The 24,858-nt window shown below is 41.7% G+C and overlaps 1 protein-coding gene and 1 long non-coding RNA gene across 3 annotated transcripts in view; one reads left to right on the top strand and one right to left on the bottom strand.

Moving 5' to 3' along the window:
- LOC309626862 overlaps nt 1-24,858 on the bottom strand; it is an 844,624-nt gene that overhangs the window by 704,192 nt on the left and 115,574 nt on the right. The gene's annotated exons all lie outside the window — the stretch shown is intronic.
- Nucleotides 1-24,858, top strand: part of ALDH1A2 (aldehyde dehydrogenase 1 family member A2) — a 101,254-nt gene that overhangs the window by 69,939 nt on the left and 6,457 nt on the right. For both annotated transcript variants that reach the window (XM_082387891.1, XM_082387892.1), the window contains 5 exons: nt 17,190-17,292; nt 18,965-19,149; nt 21,081-21,245; nt 21,929-22,086; nt 22,399-22,473. In XM_082387891.1, the coding sequence (XP_082244017.1) occupies nt 17,190-17,292; nt 18,965-19,149; nt 21,081-21,245; nt 21,929-22,086; nt 22,399-22,473 (686 nt within the window). The remainder of the gene's footprint in view (nt 1-17,189; nt 17,293-18,964; nt 19,150-21,080; nt 21,246-21,928; nt 22,087-22,398; nt 22,474-24,858) is intronic.

The following is a 24,858-nucleotide window of genomic DNA, read 5'->3' as shown; positions in this document are numbered from 1 at the left end:
TAGTTGTGGCGCACGGGCTTAGTTGCTCTGCGGCATGTGGGATCTTCCTGGACCAGGGCTCGAACCCGTGTCCCCTGCGTTGGCAGGCGGATTCGTAACCACTGCGCCACCAGGGAAGGCCTGCTTTCATCATTTTAAACATATCATGCCACTCCCTTCTGGCCTGCAGAGTTTGTGCTGAAAAGTCAGCTCATAGTCTTACGGGAATTCCCTTGTATATAACTAGTTGTTTTTCCTTTGCTGTTTTTAATATTCTCTCTTTATCTTCAATTTTTGTCATTTTAATTACAATGTGCCTTGGTATGTTCCTCTTTGCATTAATCCTGTATGGGACTCTCTGTGCTTCCTTTCCCAGGTTAGGGAAGTTTTCAGCTATTATGTCTTCAAATATGTTCTCTGCCCCTTTCTCTTTCTTTTTCTGGGACCACCAGCACATTTGATGTTGTCCCAGAGGTCTCTTAAACTGTCCTTATTTTTCAAAAGTCTTCTTTCTTTTTTCTTTTTTGCTTGGGTGATATCCCCTCCTCTGTCTTCTAGTTCACTGATCTGTTCCTCTGTATCATACAATCTACTGTTGATGCCTTCCAGTGTATTTTTTATTTCAGTTACTGTATTCTTCAGCTCTGTTTGGTTCTACTTTATATTTTCTCTTTGTCAAAATTCTCATTGTGTTCATCTATTCTTCTCCTAAGTTCTTTGAGCACCTTTATGATTATTACCTTGAACTCTTTATTGGGTAGATTGCTTACCTCCAGTTAGTTCTTCTGCTGTTTTATCTTGTTCTTTCATTTGGAACATATTCCTTTGTCACCTCATTTTGCCTAATTTCCTATTTTTATTTCTATGTATTTGGTATGTTGGTTATGTTTCCTCATCTTGGCAAAGTGGCCTTATGTAGGAGACATCCTATGGGACCCAGCAGTATATTCCCCTTTGTTCAGCAGAGCTACCTGCTCTAGAGGCCCCTCTGTGTGGGCTTTGTGGGCCTTTCTGTTGTGGCGAGCTGACTACTGCTAGCCTGCTTGTAGGCATGGCTGACCCCTGGCCTGGTTGGTTGCTAGGCTCTGCCTAATGTGGAGGCTGCTGGCTGCTGGTGGGCAGGGTCAGGTCCTGGCACAACTGGCTACACGGGGCCTGGGAGTTCTGGTCCTGGTGCTGGCCCATTGGTGGGCAGGACTGGGTCACAGGGCACCTCACTGCAGAGCTTCAGAGGTTCTGGGGCTAGTGCTGGACCACTGGTGGGCAGAGCTGGGTCCCAGGGGAGGGGGTGGCAGGTTGCAGGGGCAGGAGTCTCAGAGCTGGTGTCAGCCTGCTGCTGAGTGGTCTGGGTCCTGACCAGTGCTGGGTATGGCTGGGCCCAAGGGATCCCAGGGCTGGTACCCACCCACTGGTGAGTGAGGCTGGGTCCTGGGGCTAGTGCCAGCCCACTGGTGGATTGGGCCAGTCCCGACAGCTGGCTGCAAGGTCCTGGGGGCCTGGGGCTAGTGCTGGCCCACTGGTGGGTATAGCAGGGTCCTGGGCCCTCTGGTGGCTGGGGCCAGTTCCAGGGCATCTTGGGGCTCAGGGTGTCCTATGGCAGCCCTGCTAGTAGGTGGGACTGTGTCCCTGCACCACTATCTGCTAGGACTGGGGTGTCCCCGGACTGGTGGTTACTGGTTGGTGGGCAGGGCCAGGTCTTGGTGCTAATAAGCTAGAGGGTGAATTCCAAAATGGCACTTGCCAATAGCAGTGCCCTCGTGGTAGAATGAGCTCCCCAAAATGGTTGCTGCCAGCATTGGTGTCCCCTGGGTGAGCCCCAGTTGCCCCCTTCCTCTCTGGTAGGCTCTCTAAGATCAGCAGGTGGGTATGACCCAGGCTTCTTTCAAATTTCTGCTGCTGCCTTTGGTCTCAGAACATGTGTTGTGTGTGCCCTTTAAGAGTGGAGTCTCTGTTTCCCACAGCTCTTTGGGTCTCCTGAAAGTAAGCTCTGTTAATGATTGGAAGCATCAAATTACCAATTGAAATAGGTGTTCCATTCAGTTTGGGAAATTTTAGACCTGTGTAAGTTTGAGGATTTCAAAAGTTTCCTATAATCACCATTGATATTCTAATTTGCCTTTGGTTAGGTAGGTTTCAGGCAGGTCACCGATTCTCATAGTTTATCATCGTCTCAAATTGAATATATTATACTCAATGAGGTTACAAATTTATATACTTCTGTTGATACAACTAAAGTCTTAAGAATACAACCCTAACAATGTTTGGATTTAAAAGTCCTTGGTTTCTTCGGTGTAGAATATTTTTAAAGTATTTTAATCCCATAAATGACTAATTTCTAATCTTTTTTTAAAATTATTTTAATTTTATTTATTATACAAATGATAACATTTCTATGCAAGATTTGCCTATAAAACACTAATTTCTAATCTTTGGGGGTGAGATAATTTGCTTATCAGTTTAGTGGTGATTTTTTAGCTTTAATTTTTGAAGATTACAGTTTCTGGTCAAACATACCGATTTTGGGGGGGTGGTGGTTTGCATTCTCTTTGGATTCTATCCTTTAGTCATTCTTCTCACTACCCCGCGTAGCATCTGATGTGTAGTCAGCATGAATTATAAGTATTTGTTAGGTACACGAAGGAGGAAAGACTGAATTTGAGAAATAAAAGCTTAATCTCAGAGCTAGAAGGTGATATATAAGTGGAACACTTTCTTTCTTCAAAATGTCACTAATAGCTTAGGGTTTAATATTTTTTACTTTGTAGCTATATAATTATGGACCACTTAATTCTGTACAAAATTTGCTTAATAGTAAGCACACATTTCTCAGGGTTGTGAGAATTAAATGCACAATGAGTTTTATAAGTTGTAAGCAACAAGCAAATGTTAGTTTGTAATGTCATTAGCATTCTAAAAAATGAGAGAGCTCTGTGAGTTGGATGATCTGTCAAGGCTTCAAGAGAAAGAGGGATTTGATACAGGTTTTGTAAGATATGGGTAAGTAGAGTGAACGGAGAAGAAGTAGAATTAGTCAACAACTAGAGGCTGGAGTGTACAGAAAGTCTTAGTGGAGCAGAATAGGGCAAGGGAAGGGGTTGGGGAGAAAGGTTGGGAGGCAGATGAACTAGAAAGTACTATTCTGCAAATCAAGCCATTGAAAATAATTCTCAGTTTAAAAATTGAGGCCAGAGAGTAGAAGACCTTTCAGACAAAGACATCACATGGAAACTATACACCAGTGTCCTTTATGAATATAGATGCAAGAATCCTCAACAAAATACTAGCAAACAGAAATCAACAACTTAAAGGATTATATACCATGACCAAGTGGGATTTATCCCAGGAATGGAAAGTTAGTTTAATATCCAAAAAATCAGTCAGTGTAATATTCCATATGGATAGAATAAAGGACAAAACCACACCATCATCTCCATAGACATGGAAAAAAGCATTTGACAAAATCAAACACCACACAGAAACATACAGAAATATTATTCCTAATTCCCAAAAAGTGGAAACAATCAAAATAGCCATCAAATGATGAGTTGATAAGGAAAATGTGGGTGTATCCATATCCATACAGTGGAATATTATTCAGTCACAGAAAAGAAGGAAGTACCAATATAGGCTGACATGGGTGAACCTTAAAAACATGCTAAATGAAAGAAGCCAGTCACAAAAGGCCACATGTCGTGTGATCCTATTTCTATGAAATGTCAAGAATAGGCAGATCTATAGACAGAAAGTAGATTAGTAGTTTCCAGGGGCAGGAAAAAGGGGGAGAATGGGGAATGACTACTAATAGATATGAAATGTTCTGGAATTAGATACTAGTAATCATTGAGATGATTGCACAATTGTCTGAATATACTAACATTGAATTTTAAATTTCAAAAGGTAGATTTTATGGTATATGAATTATATCTCAATAAAGCTGTTAAAAATGGATGTTTTTAAAGAAGTATTTAAGGCTTAAAATTGTGGATATTAATAGCCAACATCGATTGAGCACTTACTGTATGCCAGGTACCTGCTAAGTGCTTTGCATATATCATCTCACTACATCTTTACAGTAGCTCTAGGAGATACACAGATGAGCAAGTGTGGCTGGGAGAGGTTAAATTACCTGCCCGTAGTCACGTGCTAGTAAGTTGTGGGTCTGAGAATCATACCCAGAGCTTACACTTCAAATGACAGTGCTATGCTGCTAAGGTGCTGCACTCGGTACCATGGAAGGAGGGAGCCATTAAAATCAGGAATGACATATCAAAGGGGATACTTAGGAAGGATAATATCAGTGGAACATATTCTGTTCAAAGCATGGTCAAACGTATGTAATTCTGGAAGGTCATAGACACTATTCTAACTCAACTTTTTTTCCTTTTTTCTAAAATTTACTTTAAAATCGCATCTTTAGCCTCTTTAAATCTTATTCGATACATTATAGGGCTTCCAGTGGACGATCTCTGGCATAGAACTTACAGTTTTAAACCTAAGCTGTCTTGTCGACTCCGCAAATATTTATTGAGCACTAACTAAATATACAATGTTAGACCTTAGAGAAATTGTCCAATTCAGTCTAACCCAGTGATAGTCTGTGAATATGTAACTAGTATAGTGTGGTGTGTATGGGAGCATGGAGAAAGAGAAGAATAATTCTGCACCATTTCTCTTAATACTTCTTTATTGAAGATGCCTTCTAAGACCAAGGCTAGAACTAAAATTCTTTTGCTCAACATGGTTTTCAAATGTATCTATATCTGTGCATTAAGGAGAAATATAATGTGTTCAAGATGTCTAAATTCAAACGAAAAGCTATTTCATTCAAAGGTAACACCATTTAAGAAAAAGATAATTCTACATCTTAATTCCACAGTTGTTAATATTCACAACTGTGGAAAATATAGGTCTATCTTCCTTTTCTCTTTGGAGAAAATGAAATTATGGTGGTATGGTATGGGAGCCAAAGTTCGAAAAGGACTTGTGGGAAAGGAACCGCAGCTGTGGGGACCCTTGTGAGTAATGTGTTGCTTGATATTGGCGAATAATCATCAAACACTGGTATCATTCAATTCTCAGAATCATTTCCCATGCCTGATAGTCCAGCAATTTCAAAAGGCTTGATACATATTTTGCTGGAATGTAAAATGGGACGTTAGGTTTCACTGTTGCTTCTCAATAGCAGATGCAGTTTTTGTTTTTTGCATTTTTGTCAGCTCTGCTTTTAACAGGCATTTTAACTCCAGAGCTGTAGATTTTATACTAATTCAGTATATCCTTAAAATCTCTTCTAAAGTGAAAAGCCTAATAGAGATGGGGGAAAAAATAGCCCTATGAATCTAAATCACAACAGATGGGACTTGTAGAGGAGTTAGTGGGTGTCTGATTTCCTCGTGCCCCGAACACTTGGTAGAGTGATCTAGTGCTGGACACCAGATGTTCAGTCAGTGACTGCTAAACACATAATTCCAGTGTTCTAGTGGAAGTATTTTTATATTTAAGGGACACAAAAGTGTGCAAAAGCTAGGAAAAATATTAGGTTTTCCCGTATACCCATTTTCCATAAATCATCTTTCTAATGCTCAGATTATATTACTCTCACCTACATTCAGGCCAAGTTAATTTCCATCTACAAAACTATCCAGTGGTTTATGATAAGCAAAGGTAATAACTGAGCTGAAGGGTTAATAATCAATCTGATCAATCTCACGATCAACGAAGACCTCCTCACAGAATTTTACATTAGGGAGTTTAGAGCTTTAATGTAGTTCACCTTGAGTGTATTTCTTTCAATCCTTTATTTAGAGTCTCTTAAAGAAAAATAAAGTACTCCTCATGGCTTTGCTAAAATGAAAGCTTGAAAGAATGCTGCATCACACTACCTCTAAAAAAACTAGAGGAAAGTATTTTTTCAGTAAGAAATGCCAAACATAGTCTTCAAATCATCCTAAAAGCAATCAAGATTAAATATCAGATCTATATGAGAAAACTAGACATAATTTAAACCTCTCTCATGGTAGTGTGCATTTGTTCACAGTACATGTTAATATTTAATCTTTCCCACCCTCAGATTCCATCTGTAGATAAGGGATGATTGTACCTAATTCATCGACTGTGAGGAGGAAGTAAGCTAGTATATCTAAAGTATTTAGCACAGGGCCTGGCCCTTAGTGAAGTGTCAATAAATATTAGCTGTTACTGTTTTCTATTTATCGTTAAGTGAAATTTATATAACAATATAGTCTTGGGAAAATGTGGTGAAATATAGAAGGGCGCTGGATTCATCCAAGCTTGGATCAAATCCCAGCTCTCTTTGGCATATTATTTAGTCTTTCTCATCTCTCATTTCTTCATCTATTAAGAGGGGTTATGAAGAACTGCTTACATGTTTATTTGTGGATTAATGAAGATAGTGTATTTGAAAGTTCCAGTCCTATTGCTGGCACATTGTAAGAATTCAGTGAATATTAGTTGAATCTGATTGATTCTAGCTGAATCTGTTTGCAAAGGATATGTCTGTCGAAAACTAATTCCTGCTTTCCTCTAGAAATTTTACTTTCCTTTTGTTTGTTTTATGACTTTTATAAATATTTTACAAATATTTTTGTCTTCTAATAAATGTTTATTTTTGTTTTGTTTTGCTGTTCTATTTCACTTTTTTGGAAGATTACCTGGGGTGCTTGCTTGAATAAACTGATTTTGAATTTTTTTTTTTTTTTGCCTGCATTGGGTCTTCATTGCTGTGCATGGGCTTCCTCCAGTTGTGGCGAGTGGGGCTACTCTTCCTTGCGGTGCGTGGGCTTCTCATTGTGGTGGCCTCTCATTGTGGAGCATGGGCTCTAGACGCATGGGCTTCAGTAGTTGCGGCACGTGGCCTCAGTAGTTGCGGCACGTGGGCCCTAGGGCACGTGGGCTTCAGTAGTTGCGGCACACGGGCTCAGTAATTGTGGCTTGTGGGCTCTAGAGCACAGGCTCAGTAGTTGTGGCGCATGGACTGAGTTGCTCTGCGGCATGTGGGATCTTCCCGGACCAGGGATCGAATCCGTGTCCCCTGCGTTGGCAGGTGGATTCTTAACCACTGCAATGCCAGGGAAGTCCCCACAGTTCTGTGACTTTGCACATGTCATTTCTTCTGACAAAAATGACCACCCTTCCCTTATCTACCCAATGAGATCTTAGCTCAATGATTTTGTTCTACCATCTGTGCAGATAAATGAGAACTGGTCAATTTCTATAATGAGTATGATACTTTATTCTTATTTAGATTCATAATCTCAAAATTTGTCACCCTTTTACTTCCAATAATTTCTTTTATTGGCTTCTAATCTGTTCTTTGTTTTCACCACCTTTTGCTTTCCCTTAAGTTTTTTTTTTTTTCCTCTTCACTTGTTCTCTTTCCCTGTCAGGCTTTAATTATTTTAAAATTTAATTAACTTATTCTAATGCATTTAACTTTAATTAAAACCATTAAATCATATTTTAAATAGTCATGTGGATTCAATATAATTTCCCCACCAATAATTCACAAAGGACAACAAAAAGAAGTATGGCATAATTACTCTAATAAAGTAACATTTTTATTGCTTAATATATCTTTATTAACACCTTTATTGAGGTATAATTGATATACAATAAATTTCACATAAAGTGTACAGTTTGGTAAGTTTTGACATATGTATCCACCTGTGAAACCATCACCACAGTTCACATAGTACATACATCCATCAGCCTCAAATGTTTCCTACTGCGCCTTTGTAATCTCTCTTGCATCTTTCGCTCTGCTCCTCCCCCCATTCCCATTCCCAGGCACTGATCTGCTTTATGCCACTGTAGGTCATTTGCATTTTCTAGAATTTTATGTAAATAGAAACATACAGTATGTACTCTTTTGTCTGACTATTTTTACTCAGCACAATTATTTTCAGATCCATGCACATTTTTGCATATATATCAAAAATTAATTCCTTTTTATTGCTGAGTAGTGTTCGATTTTATGGATACATCACAATTTGTTCATTTGCCTGTTGATGGACATTTAGGTTGTTTCCAGTTTGGAACTACTATACATAAAATCTCCTGTGAACATTTTATGTGCCAGTCCTTGTGTGTGTGTGTGTGTGTGTGTGTGTGTGTGTGTGTGTGTGTGTCTGTGTGCGCATGTAGGTGGATAGTTAGATAGATAGATTGATTGATTCTTTTTTCTCTTGGGTAAATAAATGCCTAGCAATGGAATGGCTGGATCTTATTAGGTTCAGAAGCTACTAAATTGTTTTCCAAGGTGGGTGTATCATCTTACCAGCAATGTATTAGACTTCTAGCTCCTTCACATCCTCAGCAGCATTTGGTATGGTCAGTCTTTATAATTTTAGCCATTCTAATAGGGGTATAGTGCTGTCTCACTGTTGCTTTATATAACACAGGAAATTCTTTATCTTCACAGGAAGAACATTAACAACTAATATGTTATCTTCAACAAAGCAGATATCCAGTGGGGGAGCTGAGAGAGAAGGGAGAGTTTGGTAAAGAGAATAAGACGAAAGGTGGCCCCATGAAGTATTTTGCTGTTAGGAACATTCACACAGTGAGATAGCTTATAGCAGTGTGCATAGAGCAAGTTTCACCTTAAGTTTTCTGGCGGAGTCTATTGATATTTCTCTCTCTAGAGGGGTTTACATTTACTAGGAGGGAAACAAATCCTGTGGCATCTGGAGTATCTCCAAGTTTCTTCTCTGGGATGATATCATTGACAGATAATAGAGAACCAGAGGGAGAAGTATTTGACTAGACTACGAAAGCCACCTTATAATTATATTAATGGTGGTAGGTGGAGAACTTTCACAGGCAAATGAATCATGTAATCACCAAACCCCTTTACAGCTTGTAGTTTTTTTACTTCTTTATTTATCTACCCTCTCTTAATTTTGTAGGCTACTTGGGAAACTGTATAGATTCTTCCAGAGGGTACATGTCACTTAAATATGGATTTGAATGTGGCTCCAGTAATGATTATCCTAGTAGAGGGGACCTGTTTATACATCACAAAATGTCTGGAACAGTCAGCAACAAGAAGCTTATTTGAGGTGGCTGCTTTCCATTTTACTTTAGCAAAAGGCCTTTAAAAAGAAAACAAAGTGACTCAAAAGATAGGATTAATTTCTCCTTCTGCAGCTAAATACATAAGCAATGAATGTAAATATTTGATAAGTGAATATAAAAGGGCTCTTATAAGCACAGAGTCAATAAACAACCTCAATAAAGTACAGGAAAACAGTTTGCATTTTGCTTGGTATGATGTTTTCTTTATTCAGTTAAATTAACAAACCATGATTTCATCATTAGTCAACAAGATAGTAGAGAGACCATCAAAGCAAACTACAGGAGAGTCCAGACTGATCTGTGCCAAACAAATGTTTGTAGCTAACAGCTGTATTATCACTGATTCTAATTTACGCAGCCAGGGTTCTCCTTTCATTTCCTAAGTGAGATGCATGTCATCTTACATGATACAGACACCCTCTCTGCTGCTTGAGTAGTGAATCAGGTCAGCTCTCCCCTCTGGGTAGCCTCACCCCTCTTTGTAGGTGGGGAGAAGTGGCCTGCTAGAGTTTTTTTGTTATTTTTTTTTAAAACAACTTATAAGCCTCTTTCTAAGGTTGTATGAGTCCATTAGTAAACTATCCAGAATTTGAATGAAAAATACCAGTTTGTTGTGTCAAAACCTTTGGATGTACAGGTTTTAAATTATGAGCTTTCTTCCTTTTCTTGTTTAATACTTAAATAAAACCTTGAGTACTGAAGCATAGGAAAGAGTATGCTGTTGTCTTGGCCTGCTAGCTGAGATTCTTTGATTCATTCTGCAGTAGATTTATCTCCTCAGAGCTCAGGCTGAGAATGAACCGATCCTAAGAAGCCCATCCGTTTAGTCCACCTGGTTAGTGGGACATGTAGTACCTTTGACTTGAGGATTCCAGGCTTCTTCCTATCAAAGCAGAGCCCTCCCCCAAAATCAAAATCTTGATTTTTAAAATTTATTTGAGATTAAAAGGGAGAGTCTTATGTAACAGAAGGAGGGCTAAGTGTACAGGGCAGTCGCTCTGGAATATCTGTTAGCTGTGGATGGTGTGTTTGGCCATCAGAATTCTGCTCATAGCAGAGGGTATATAACCCCAGGAGAACATCTGGAGAAGAGAAGCAGTCCTGGCTCTGCCACTCAGTGAGCGCCTGTCAGCAAGTCATTTCTTGACCTGTCATGCTTTTTTTTCGGCTCTAAAATGGGGTAATAATTCTTACCTCACAGGATCACCATGAGGATTAAATAATGTTTGTGAGAACAAGCAGCACAAAATAGGTGCTCAATAAATGATAATGTTCAACAGTTGGAAAACAGAACCAACAATGAAAGGTTAGAGACAGTATGAGAGAAACGCCCTTAAGGATTCTTTAATTCCATGGTTCTTAACCCTAGCAGCACATTAAACTACCCATGCCCATGGGCTCCACTGCAGACGAAGATGATCAGAATCTCTGGGGGCAGAGCCCAGACAAAGAAAACGATTTTAAGTGCTCCGGGAGCTCCAACGTGCAGTCATGTCAGAACCATGAAGCCATCCCCTTCACTAAAGATGTGGAAATTTCAGCCAAAGATAAGTAAGAAGAGGAAAGCTCAAGATCATTCTGCCAGTGGTGTCAAGGCAAAAGCCTTGGACATAGGCATTCCGTGTTCTAATCGCTCACCTCTGTTTCCTTGAAGACTTCATAGCCTCTGATTTCCAGAGACTTCAAGAGCAGCTGTCATGTTCTGGCTCATTGGCTCATCAAATGTTGCTGAAAATCTGTGTGTGTGTGTGTGTGTGTGTGTGCGCGTGCATGTGCGTGCACAGGAGTCCCTCTGCGCACGGTCAGTCTGGTAGGGAAGACAGCTGTTAAACAAGAGCAGTATGAGAGTTATGTGGGATCAGAAAAGTGGGAAAACCAAACCCTATAGCAAGGGTGTATCTAGAAAGCTAGCTTCTCAGAGGAAGTGGCAAAGGTAGGGCTGGAAAAATGAGTAAGCAAGGAGAGGGAAGACATTTCAGGCAGAGGAAACAGCTAATACAGAGACACGGTCATATTCCAGGAAGGGCAAGTGGTTTCCTGTGCTGTAGTGATGAGTGTGTGGTGGTGAGAATGGTGGTGGAGGAGAGGGGCTGGAAGCATAGTCAGAGGCTGCATCATTTTTCACAATCTGAATTTCACAAAGTTTTGAAATTGCTATTATCCCTTAAATTAAAGGAACTGCTTAGATGCCTTGGTTCTGTGACTTTCTGGTGCAGATCTGAACAGACTGATTTGGTCTGTTATTTCTGGATATTTCAGAAAGACAAGAAATGTCCAATTATACATATTTTGGGCACTTCTATTTCTATCATAGAACCAGTAGCACAATGAAAATCAAGAAAGGAGAGGAGGAAAGAAGCACAGAGTCAATCTGTTTGGGGTTTAAGAAAGGAAAATATATTGGAAAAAGCATTCATCTTCAACCTGTTTATTGAGATCTCTACTAGAGAGTTTTCCATCTTTTAAAAAAGGTGGCATATCTCTGAGAAGGAATCCACCCCAATATGTATACTTAACTAATCAAGAAAAAGAAATGTCTCTGAGAAGAAACCCATCCTAGAAATATGGGTAATTAACTAATGAATAAAAAGAAAAATTTTACCAGACTTTAGAAACTCTGTTCAGGGAGCAACAGCCTTGAATAAAGAGGGCACAGAAAGCCTTCCATGGTCTTTTTGTCCTGTATAACAAATTATTTTCCATGCAAAGCTCCCAATTGCATTTCCTGCCCTGCTGCATTGCTGTGAGCATGATTCTGGTACATTGTGGCTCTTCCAGGGATACTCCTGATATCAATCGTGAAGACTCTTCAGAATGAGGATGGGAGTCAGAGTTGATGTGTGCCAACATTCCTGCTGAGAATTAGCCCAGTTCCATTATGTGTGGGCGAGCCCCTGGTTCCTCGCCCTTGCCTGTCTGAGGTACACAGATACAGCTGAGAGACTCTGCAGGGAGTGCCAAGTTAGGACACCCCATGACAGGAACATTATCACTTACTCTCTCATAATGAGCTCTTTGTGGGGAACCGAAAAAGGTCAGGTTTATCTACCATTCAGTGCAGCTGTGGTGCCTCTGTGAAAAGCAAGGTCTGCTCAGTAAGACAAGAAGAATCCAGAAGAATTGGATTCTTCTGGACAGACTCTCAGAATGAGCAGGGGCCCTGAGTCTCTTTTAACTCTTCCAACTAACTGGGGTACTAAGGGCCAGAGTAACTGCTTGGTTTGTGTCTTCATTCATCAGTTGAAGAAACTGAGGCCCAAGGAGGTGAAGTGGCTTCCCCAAATCAAAGGTTAGTTAGAGGCCAAGCCAGAGCTTATAGAAACTAGGTCTTCTCACTCCTGTGGGCCAAACTGTCGTCCATAAACCTGGTTACGATTATAATTAGCTAGGTTGTCAGAGATAGGACAGGATGTATAATAAGAGTATATTATGAAATCTTTTCTGATTTGAAAAAAAAAGATAATGATGAACTTGGTCAAAATTTGTTCTCTGTGCCTTTATTCTATTTAATCTGTGTTCACATACAAGATTTAATTTCTCAAACTGTGTATTTCTCTGTTTTATCTCACAGGTTGCCTTTTTATCAGAATAGGGCTTGGTGTTACGAAGTCCACCCCTGTTGACTTGACCTGAACCACTCAGAAGACCTGTGCATCCTGGCAGCCTCATTTATCTCACCTCATGCTCCCACCTTGTAGTCATGTATAAATATGACTGGCGTAGCACATACATATCCCTGCGGAACTTACTACTTTTCTGAGATGGGTCACTTAATCCCAGGCCTTTGTTTGATGTCTGTACTTCATTCTTTCCTGGACTTTCCTACCCCATAGATTTTAACTTTGGAAACCTTTGCATGGGATTTGTACAAGTAATATTTTAGGTTGGTTTGCACAGGACCTATCATATTTTGTAAGAGTTGGCTCTCACATGAACTCTTTATTTTTAAACATTACTCTTTCCTGTTAAGAATTCCCTGCTTTGGAGTTGCATCTCTTCTTCGTATTGTCTCTTTCCCCCTTATGGTAATGACAGTGAGGAGTGCCTCCCTTCAGGGTCACTTAACCTCATTCCACTCGCAGGGAGAATTCATGAGTAGTAATATGTTCTCCAAAGAGAGTCTGACCTGCAAACTGAGAGTATTATGGGAAGGCAGATGATACCCAATCACGTAATTAATGAAGGTTTTTACACCTAGCCCACTTCTGTGGGTGGGGCCCAGAGGAGCCTGACTCTGGGTTATAACAAAATGCTGCACAACTATAATTTCACTGTTCAGATCTAATATTAAATCAGGCCCAGATTTTTCTGTACTTATTGAACACCTGTTAGGTTTACATGGGAATCCTCTTAGCTGTGAGCTCCTTGTGGGTAAGGAACTGTGCCTAGCATTGCACTTGGCACATAGTAGGAGAACCAGGAGTAAGTGTTGAATGAAGGGGATTGGTGAACAACTGGGGTTTTTCAGAGTATCCTGTCCTGAGGCCACTCCAGATGGAAGTGGTTCTCCTGTAGCGTAACACATCCAGTTCTTTCTTGAGGTTGGGCTGCAACTTGATCTTCTTCCAAAGATGAAAAGGAAAATCATTATTCATCTGAGATTCGCCTTTCGGTGTTTAGCACGAATTTGGTTTCTAAGGAAAAAATGGCAAAGCATTGATGCAGGAAAAATTATTCTTTAGGTATTCTTCTCTGTTGACCATAGACTGAGCAAGATTTTTGTATAGTTACTGTAGCCATGAAAATACTAATCATTGGACAGCATTCCTAGTGCAACAAATATCAACCCATAGGGCACTTTGATGAATGTCGGGGAGCAGAGCTAACGGAAATGTAATGCTAGTGAGTCGGCACTCTGTTTACCAACTCCACACATTTATTCAGCATCTTCCTATGTGTAAAATCTGTGATTTCTCCTTGCTTTTGTTTGTTTTTCAAATGTCAGTCTGAAGGCGGAATATACCTTTTGTAACTGATGAACTGTGGTCATTATTTGTGTCTATAAAAAGTGATATTCCTCCTCACTTTTAAATTAATTTGGAGTTCAGGGATAAGGTTTTGGTGGTATGTGGCATGCATTAGGTGCTCAGTAAATATAGAAGGGGAGGCAGAGTGCTGGGAGGAGGTTAAGGGAAGGAGAGGAAGTGATCCACACTTGGGCCCTGGAGTCAACCTGCACAGAGTCCAACAGGCTCTGCGAGTAACTGCCGGGTAACCTGGTAACATCCATTGACTTCTAACCTGAGTTTAATATTCTTTAAAATGAGGTAATACCTACTTTGTAGGGTTTTTGAGAGGCTTAAATGCATGAATACATGTAAATGTCTGATATAAACCAACTCAATAAATGCTAGTTTTTAAAATATAATTAATAATAATGTTCATGACGTCCAGTGGTTATCTTCTTTGAGAAAGCGCTTGTCTCTTTATCTTCCTGGACTTTGAAACGAGTCCCCTTCAGTTGATATGGATTCCTCAGGGCAGAGAGAGACAAGCACAGTAGAATTGCTCAGAACAGGCAGCTGCAGGCCACAGCCTCCTCAGGGACGCCCCACGGTGCTATTGCCCTGCTGCCCTCGTGTGGGGTCCCCTCTGCTAGGGTCTCAGGCTTCAGTCCTAATCTCACCTGACTGCTGTTCTCTTGCCAGGATGGAGGGCCAGATTCTCCTTTCCTTTGTGTATCCATACTTTCCTCTTGCAGGAGAGCATGTTTGCTTGAGAACGGGGCCTTCATTAGCCCGTCTTCTTAGGGGGTTTACCTGGAGGTAGAAGAGAGACAAGCCGGCCCGGTGGGGAAGGGCCGTCTGGCTGTGGGCTGATGTCTGCCCATTAATCCTTAGGGCCAGATGTTGGTGTTTCTTAAACCTTTGATGAGTAACAGTGTTCTGCATCTAAGAGACTCTAATTTTACCTCTTTCAGAGACATCACTATTTTTTCACCAAAGTTAGATTTCCTCAGAATGAGAGTATATTTTCTAAAAATGTTTTGGCACGAGGTAGAGTAACAATAAAAACATGTAAAGCATTTAGCCCAGCTAATGAGCAATACTGGAGACTGGTGGCAAGTCAGAGGGCTTCCTCAGGGTTTTCCTGAGGTAATTGACACGCACAGAGAGTGTAGGGGCCCTGGGAGGAGACCTGCTTTGGAAGGTTCCGCCCCCGACAACCACCTCCATTTCTCTGCGCCCAGCGTGGAAGAAGGGGCCCTGGCCTCTCATACCTGCGTGCGGCTAACTTGTGCAGGCACTTACTGCGTGCCAGTCTGGGTTCTGAGGGCCATCGACCCTAAGTCACTTCATCCTCAGGACACCTAAGTTCTGAGGTGGATATGGTTTTTAGCTCCATTTACAGAGGAGGGAACGGAGGCTCAGAGAAGATAAGAAATTTCCCAAGGTCAAACAGTCGTTAAGTGATATAATCAGTAAAAAAAAAAAAAAATGCAGGCTCCAGAGCCTTTTCTCTTAACCGCTGCTCTACTATACTGCTTGAGGAGTTACGCGTCCTTCCTGAGGATCTCAGGCAGGGACCAGAGGGGTCCAGCATATATTTAGCATTTTTCTTCCCCAGCCTTTTTTTTTTTTTTTTTTTTATTTATTTATTTATTTATTTATTTATTTATTTATTTATTTATTTATTTATTTATTTATTTATTTATTTATTTATTTATGGCTGTGTTGGGTCTTCGTTTCTGTGCGAGGGCTTTCTCCAGTTGCGGCAAGCGGGGGCCGCTCTTCATCACGGTGCGCGGGCCTCTCACTATTGCGGCCTCTCTTGTTGCAGAGCACAGGCTCCAGACGCGCAGGCTCAGTAATTGTGGCTCACGGGCCTAGTTGCTCTGCGGCATGTGGGATCCTCCCAGACCAGGGCTCGAACCCGTGTCCCCTGCATTGGCAGGCAGATTCTCAACCACTGCGCCACCAGGGAAGCCCCCCCCCCCCAGCCTTTTAAAATACTTTATTTTCAGTGGGATTCCAGGCACAAGTAGCAGTCTTCATCTCAATGAGGGCAAACTGCCTGTAAGAGCTATAGGGTGGCCCAGCACTTTCCGTAGAGTGACCTCTGCCCTCCGTTAGGGCAGCACCCTGTCACAGGCCAGGTGCCCTGGAAGGGGTCGCTGAGGTGGAGTTTGCCGTGCAGGTTATTTATTAGGGATCCCAGCCGAAGGGCAGTTGACACAACGGGAAGTTGAGCTGCAGTGCAGGCCTGATGGCCTCAGCCAAGCACCTGGCTGTTGGGGAGCAGACGTGGTCTCTCAGAGCTGCCTAGTGGTGGTACCACCGCCACCATCAGGTGGTGGATGTGGGACACCTGAAGGTGGGCATCCCCTTGGGCAAGGAAGCTCTTTTCAGCTGAGGTGACTCTGAAGGAGCTGACAGCATTCCTTGTCACTGAGGCAGTGCCTTCTTCCTTGAAAGGGGGCTCTAGGTGCTGCATCCGTGTTTCCATCTTGACACTTTCAATTTTATTAGCATTGTGAGTCTACACAATGGGAAATGCTTTCTTCAAACTCAGCCTCTTATTTGCTTGGATTCTAGGTAAATAGGCATTGCACAAATAAAGAGAGATCCTCAGCTTTCTGGAATCCTTTTACTATAGCCCTAGGCAGAAGCAAAGGTATCACATCAATATATATATTTGGACCATGTGATTAAAGTCATACCTGGCACTTTTGGAGGCACTTAAAGAGTTTGTTTTACGCTCCTCATGTCTTTCAAGTGGAGCCAGTTGGCTTTTTTCTGGAGGCCAGAGTCCAAAGCTAAATGTCACAATGCCATGATGGAAAATCTCTAGTTACATTTTGCTTGCCAGTTGTCTTTTAGAGAAATCTTTCAGTGATTAAGATTCCAGGTTTAACCCCCTTTTCCTTGCTCCTTCCATCATGATACTAAAGCAGTCTTCCAACTCACTTCAGAACAGACATTAAACTGCATCCCAACTGACTTATATCTTGTCCACACAAGTTGACCACAGGAGTTGTTCCTGTGTATCCGGTGGGTGCTTTGCCCTGCAGGATCCATTACTGCTGTGTCCCACTGTTGCCCACAGCTAGCTCTGGCCACTGACGGTCTCAACTGCAAGGTGTGCAAAACCTTTCTCCATTTCCCTTCTTTCAGGTTGGAAAGCTTATCCAAGAAGCAGCTGGAAGAAGTAATTTGAAACGAGTAACTCTGGAACTTGGAGGGAAAAGTCCCAATATTATTTTTGCAGATGCTGATTGTAAGTCAACCACAGATCTCTTACGTGGCCTGGCACACTGGCCTGCGGTGCTCACTTGTATTATCTCCACTTTCAACAGGACACTAAGAAAAAGGTCTTTGAAGCTAAGTGGCATTCAAGGAGAAAAATCTAGACCCTTCCTTTTAAGGAGAAAATAATATTGGTAAAGGCCACTTATCAGTTGACAATCAGATAGAGTTTGTTTTCTAGACATAGTAAGACATTTTGACTCTGTGTTGTTGTAAAATAGGGTAGAAGAGGTGAAGCCCTCGTCGGTGTTGTATAGTGGAAAGAGCCGTGGTCTAAGCCTCTGAACACTGGAAATATAATCTGGAATCTGCCTAGATTCAAGAAACCTGAAATGTCTCATGTATGCCTGGTGGCTTTGTAGATCTTTAAAATTTTTTAGTTCACTAGCTCTACCAACGTTGTCCCAAACCCACACCCCCTTCTCTGTTTAGCCATCCCCACACCTTTCTGTTGCTCCCATGGCTTTTAGTCAGGATGACAACACACTATGGTCAGTTCTGTATGAATAGACCTCAGTTGGAGGTGATTACCTCTTGGCAGTAGGACGATACAGAGGCCTAGAGCTATAACCTAGAAACCCCACGTCTCCAGGCAGGATGCTCTCTAGTCCACTCTGCATGGGTGTGCTCCTCATGTTTGGAAAAACTTTCCAGGGAATGAAATGACAAAACCTCTTTCAGGCATCCTTTTTCTTCTTCACATCCTGCCAGGCCAGCACTGCTTCCTCAATTTCACTACTAGAGAGATCAGAGAGCAGAAAGCAGATTGCCTGAATTTCAGCCCCAGCTTGGAATTTGCAAGGAGTTCAGCTTCAGCTTTATACTAGTTGTCAAGAGGATCAGAATTCTGTACCTAAATTCCTATTAAGGTGTAGGCACTCCACTGACAGTACATTGATTCATTCAGTCAGTGAGTCATTTAGCAACTAGCAGACACCAGATTTATTAATACTATATTGAGTATTATTTAGTATCTCTTATTTTCACATGAGATGTAAGTGAGTTACCATATGCTACTATACAATTCCATGTAAATACAGAGGAAATTTAGTGTCTTCAAAGACGATCATTGCTGTTACAGTTTAATTTGCCAAAATGCTAATTAAAAGTATAGCTGCAAGGTCCTATAGATTAGGGATTGCAAATTGGCAGTCTATAGGCCAGATGCAAGGTATGGCTATGTTTACTTCTAAGTATTACACAAAATATTGATTTCTGTTTTTTCTTAAAACTGGAAATCTGGCATCCCTGGGCTATGTTTATGCATAGCAACAGCCAAATGCAGTACTTTCCTTCTGAGTCTCTGTCACATTGCTTTACTATTATCTGCCTAGCCCCTTTGGTTATTGGGGTTTGAGACTCCTGTTATAGATAACATGGTCTAATCCCTCTTCTTACAGAAGAAAGGGATTCCAAGAAGTGAAGATGTCCAAGTTAACACAGCCAGTAACGTCAGGGTCTGGTTAGAAGTAGAACCAAGCTGTGTTCTCAGTCCAGTGCTTTTCACTGGGCTGCTCACGGTTCTGCTCTGTGGGGAGCATGACATTACACCTGGGACTGTGGGGAGGGAAGAGGCTCGGTCCCTTGGGCCCCTCCATGGGCAAAGCAGTGTTGAGAGCATGGCTGTCTGTCTCCTCTTGTAGTGGACCATGCCGTGGAGCAGGCTCACCAGGGTGTGTTCTTCAACCAAGGCCAGTGCTGCACTGCAGGATCTCGCATCTTCGTGGAGGAGTCCATCTATGAAGAGTTTGTGAGAAGAAGCGTGGAGCGGGCTAAAAGGCGCATCGTGGGCAGCCCCTTTGACCCCACCACCGAGCAGGGACCCCAGGTAGAGAAATCATAGACATGCCCGTTCTTTTTTTTTTTTAAACATCTTTATTGGAGTATAATTGCTTTTCAATGGTGTGTTAGTTGCTGCTGTATAACAAAGTGAATCAGCTATACATATACAGATATCCCCATATCCCCTCCCTCTTGCATCTCCCTCCCACCCTCCCTATCCCACCCCTCTAGGCGGTCACAAAGCACCGAGCTGATCTTCCTGTGCTATGCGGCTGCTTCCCACTAGCTATCTATTTTACATTTGGTAGTGTATATATGTCCATGCCACTCTCTTACTTCATCCCAGCTTACCCTTCCCCCTCCCCGTGTCCTCAAGTCCATTCTCTACATCTGCGTCATTATTCCTGTCCTGCCCCTAGTTTCTTCATAACCATTTTTTTTTAGATTCCATATATATGTGTTAGCATATGGTATTTGTTTTTCTCTTTCTGACTTACTTCACTCTGTATGACAGACTCTAGGTCCATCCACCTCACTACAAATAACTCAATTTCATTTCTTTTTATGGCTGAGTGATATTCCATTGTATATATGTGCCCCATCTTCTTTATCCATTCATCTGTCGATGGACGCTTAGGTTGCTTCCATGTGCTGGAAGTGCCGTTTCTTTACTTAATCTCTGATGAACACAGAAACCAGACACTCTGGTGGAACCCGACAAAGCATCATCTTCCTTTTTCTGCTGACTCCTTACTCTTCTTCCTCATCTGTCTTCATGGCTGGAAATGTAGCCAGTGAGGCATTGCTTGCTTACGTCTTGTGCTTCTCTTTCTGTTTCTAAATTTTATCCTTGAAAAACCAAGAGATTAGGATTGCCTTAAGGATATCTTGAACTTTGGGGGTAGGTTGGAGTCTCTCAGCTCCAAAAAGGGACCCAGGCATGGCAAGATGGATCTTGACTAGAACCCAGCCCCAGTCCTTAACTGCTGGATTCAAGACATCCCCACAGGTGCCACAGTCAAGGAGGGCAGGTATCTCTCATTCCCAGAAACCCATTTATACTTTTACCAGCTGCCAAGGATTCTCTCCACCAACCTGACCTACTCTGGGATGACCACTTGCAGTTTGTAAATGTGTAGGGAATGGAGAGCTGTCTGCTCTCTCTTCTGCCATATGGTTCTCTCTTACCCTGAATGCTTCATGCGCTGTGGTGGATGAGGAGGGCCACAAAGGTCCCTGCCGGCTGCACTCTTGAGCTCTGCAGGTTCTCCATGGTCATCAAGGTATATTTCCAGTTGGAACTCTGGTTTTGAACTGAGAATTTTTCAAGGAATATGTCGACCAGATCTCATCTGGATCACTAGAGCATGGGTTTTCCTGATAAGCAACATCTCCTTAGTTTTGGGGCCATTTGAGAGAAGACTGAAGTTGTAACAGCAATTCAAACTCAGGTGAATGTAGGTTTCTTTTTTATTTACCGTAATAACTGAGTGATAAGTCTATAACTCGGGGGCTTGTGGGGGGCGAGAATGACCTTATTTTATGGACTAGGATGCTAGCTCTCACTCTTTAAACTTAATCCTTTCCTCTGATGGTGTAACAGTAGTTCCATAAAAATATACCCCAATATTCATTTGTTTATAAGGTTAATTTTTACTTATGTAAACAGTGAATAATCAATTAGCCAGTATCTCCATCATTTAGAAATATTGCTTAAATCTTGACCTGGTACTTATGATTTGGCAGTATCATCAAAGCAGCGCATTCACTGGAATTCTTGATGTATTAGGTTGAACCATACAAAATTACCCTTTTTCATAGGTCAAAAATGGTTAATTAACAGCAGTTCCATATGATTTGACTAGGTATAATGAAGCTTTGGCCAAAAATCACAAATGAGAGAGATTCTTGAGCACTTGCTTATTTCCATTTTCATAGAAGATTTTACTTGGAGTCATCAGGCACTTTCTTCTGTAGATTGATAAGAAACAGTACAACAGGATCCTGGAACTCATCCAGAGTGGTGTGGCCGAAGGCGCCAAGCTGGAGTGTGGAGGCAAAGGGCTGGGCCGAAAGGGGTTTTTCATCGAGCCCACAGTGTTTTCCAACGTCACCGACGACATGCGGATTGCCAAGGAGGAGGTATCACGTAGATTTTAACAGCAGCCACATCTTCCTTGGGATGGTTTCCAGGGCATTTCTAGTAGACAATATTAGAGGTTTAGTTCTTTGTATTTTATATACATTGTACAATAGCAATAAACATGGCTATGAAAATCCCCAGTTTCAAGAAATAAGTTAGACGAAGAGGTAAGCAAGCTAGATGGAGGCCAGGTGATGTGCTTTATGATCTCAATTGTTATTAGCCAACAGAACCATCATAAAAGCCAATCACTGGTCTCAGTGATACATTGTCAACAGTTCAGTTCCCCCAAATATGGGTCATTAGGCTGTTAATCAGGAAATAGAAAGCACCCAAGCATCCTCACGCTTCTGTAGGAGAGGACCAGTTGCAGATCAGCCAGCTCTCCAGAGCGGTAGTTCTCAGTTCTGGAGCAGTGCCTGGGGGATGATGGAGAACACAGCTTTAGAACACACTGTGGAATCAAGTGTTGCCAGGCAGGGTGGGGGAGTGGAGGAGTTAAACTCTAAGGGTAGACTTATGTAATCTTATTCTGGGAAAGTTTGGGATATTTTTACAGTTATGTTCTGCTAAACTTAAACATCACTTAAATGATGAAGGCAGAATAAACTTGCCTTGAAACATAGAAAACAGGTGAAAGGATGGCGAAGCAACCATGTTTGGTCAACCTATTTTATTGCAGATCTTTGGCCCCGTTCAGGAAATTCTGAGGTTTAAGACTATGGATGAAGTTATTGAAAGAGCCAATAACTCAGACTTCGGACTTGTAGCAGCTGTCTTTACTAATGACATCAACAAGGCCCTCACGGTGTCTTCTGCAATGCAAGCTGGGACTGTTTGGTAAGACCAGAGTCAGTCTCATTCTGGCCATAACACATTCTATGAGGGTGGAAGGGGGCTTGTAATTCTCCAGAGCCTGCGTGAAATAAAAGCATAGGCTCTGGAAGGATGGGGGAGACCGAAGACTTCACCCTGAGAAGGGATACTTCCTATTGGCTAGATCAGGAAATCAAAGTAAATCTTAAATTATAAAATTTTCATGTGGGGAAAAAGGAATTAAAAAATAGAACTTACAAAAGAAATGTCATGCCAGTGGGATTGTTTCTGTGTAAGCAGAATACACACTAACAGTACCATGTTTTCTCCTTTCAGGATCAATTGTTACAATGCCTTAAATGCCCAGAGTCCCTTTGGGGGATTCAAGATGTCTGGAAATGGGAGAGAAATGTAAGTGTCCAGAGTTGCTGGTGCCTGAAGAGAAACAGGGTTGCGAATAGCAGCATAGAGGGACACTCACAACATCAGTGAATTCTCTTACTCTCATCCATTCACTAAACAAACACTTTGTTGAAAACATAAATGTATAAGCAAAACACACATTACAAAGATGAATAAAACACAGTAAATACCCTTACCTTAAGTGGGAATGGAGAAAAATTCATGTACCAATAATTCCATTTAATAGGTGCTATTATACAAGTATGTCAAATATCTTGTTAAATACAGAGGAAAAATCAATTAATTTTGCCTGATGAGGTCACAGAAGACTTCACAGAGGAAATAACATTTCAGTTTCTTAGGAGCAGGCATTCCAGGCAGAGGGAATAGCAAGAACAAAGGCATGAAGGCATAGCAAATACAGAATAGTCCAGACACAAAACAGAGTTTGGCGTGTTTAAAACAGAGGTCACCAACTGCCCACCCAGGGACAAATCTGGCTTAGAGAAATGTTTTGGTTTTTTTTTTCCTTATAACATTTAAAAACCTTTACCTGACATTCAAAATGAGGAGACTTTCCATAAAAATCTAGATTTCTTGCTTATTTTCATTCCCCGAAAGCAAAATTGCTGTAGCTATGAGCTCTGCAGTTTTCCCTATTCCCCATCATGCCTGCTTCTGGGAACTGAATATTGGTTGTGTTAGTTTTACACGTACCCAATTCACTCACTGTCACCTGCTCAGTGCCTATAGGATCTGTGAGTCTGGGGCTGCAGAGCCTAGGGCACAGGATGCGTGGAGGAGACTTGCTGAGGATACAAGTGGAGAGGTTGCTTTAAACCCAATCTCAAAGGGTTTTTAAAGGGCATACTGTGGGAGCTGAGGGGATACCAAAGTTTTTATGGCCAACATTCTTGGTGTATAGAGGATGTTTTGGCAGAGATTACAGGAAGATGACCCATTACAAGGATTTTGCAATAACAATAATAGGTATTAATTAAATGCCTGCTCTGCATATGGCTTTATTCTGCCTTCTTACCTAACATTGTCTCATTTGCTTTTCACAGTGATTCTATGGGATAGATACATTTATCTTTATCTTACAGATGGTTCAGATGAGGAACTAAGGGTTGGAGTGGTTAAGTAGCTTGCCCAAGTCTCACAGCCAGTAAGTGGCAGATCTGAGCTTTGAACCTAAATTTTAGTGGCTTAGTTTCCGTGATGTCTGGCCAAGGAAGCATGGGAACCAGGTGTAAGGACTCTTCCGGGTCAGAATCAGAGCTGGGCTGCCCTCTTGTGATGCTAAGGACTTGAAAAATGGGACTGTGGCAGAGGAAAACTAGAGGGATTGCATTTGCAACTTCATATATGAATGGATTTTTAGAATTGCTTTCGGAGAATGAATGGTAGCTAGGGTCTTCCTGAGCTGACATCTCCCCTCATCCCAAAAAACTTTCATTTTCCCTCATTTCGAAAGGAGCTAGATCCATGTTTTCTAAATCCTGTGACTCATCAGAGGAAACATCTTCCATGCCTGTTCCCTCTGGCATTACTGAGTGCATACTTTTTTGAACAAATGCTTAGTTCGCAATCAATCTGCTAAAAAGTATTGAGCACATACATACTTTGTGCAAAGCATGATGCTTGGTCTGTAGGGGAAGGTGCAACTCATTAAATTACTTAAAATTTTGTTGGATAAATGAAATATGCAACATTGAAAGAATCAAAAAAATTCCAGGGCTTCCCTGGTGGCGCAGTGGTTGAGAATCTGCCTGCCAATGCAGGGGACACGGGTTCGAGCCCTGGTCTGGGGAGGATCCCACATGCCGCGGAGCAAGTAGGCCCGTGAGCCACAATTACTGAGCCTGCGCGTCTGGAGCCTGTGCTCCGCAACAAGAGAGGCCGCGATAGTGAGAGGCCCGCGCACTGCGATGAAGAGTGGCCCCCGCTTGCCACAACTAGAGAAAGCCCTCGCACAGAAACGAAGACCCACCCAACACAGCCATAAATAAATAAATAAATACTTTAAAAAAAAAAAAAAAAAAAAAAATTCCAGAAAAGCCTGTGGAGTGGTAGAGGAATTCAGGGGTGATAGAGATCGTTGTGAGCTGGAGAAGTCCAGGAAACCTTTAGATGTGATCTTTTGTAGGGATTTGAATTGGCCTTTAAAGGAGAGGAACATTTGAGTAGGTGAGGAGAGAGGAATAGTTTTTCATGGTTGGTGGGCAAAACAGGATAGCAGTGGGGGAAGAGTGAGCAAAGGCATTGTGGGAGAAATAAGTATGGTGTTTGGGGGGAAGTGCAGTGAACCCATGACTAACACAGGGGATTTACATCTTCAGATACTGTAGCTGGTAATTTCTAGTCCCGAGCCATGAAACCATGAAGTAGATA

The sequence above is a fragment of the Balaenoptera borealis genome, assembly GCF_965194805.1.
Source record: "Balaenoptera borealis genome assembly, chromosome: 3".
Lineage (NCBI taxonomy): Eukaryota > Metazoa > Chordata > Mammalia > Artiodactyla > Balaenopteridae > Balaenoptera > Balaenoptera borealis.
Note: the sequence above shows the minus strand (reverse complement) of the source record. Positions and strands in the feature narration are given on the sequence as shown.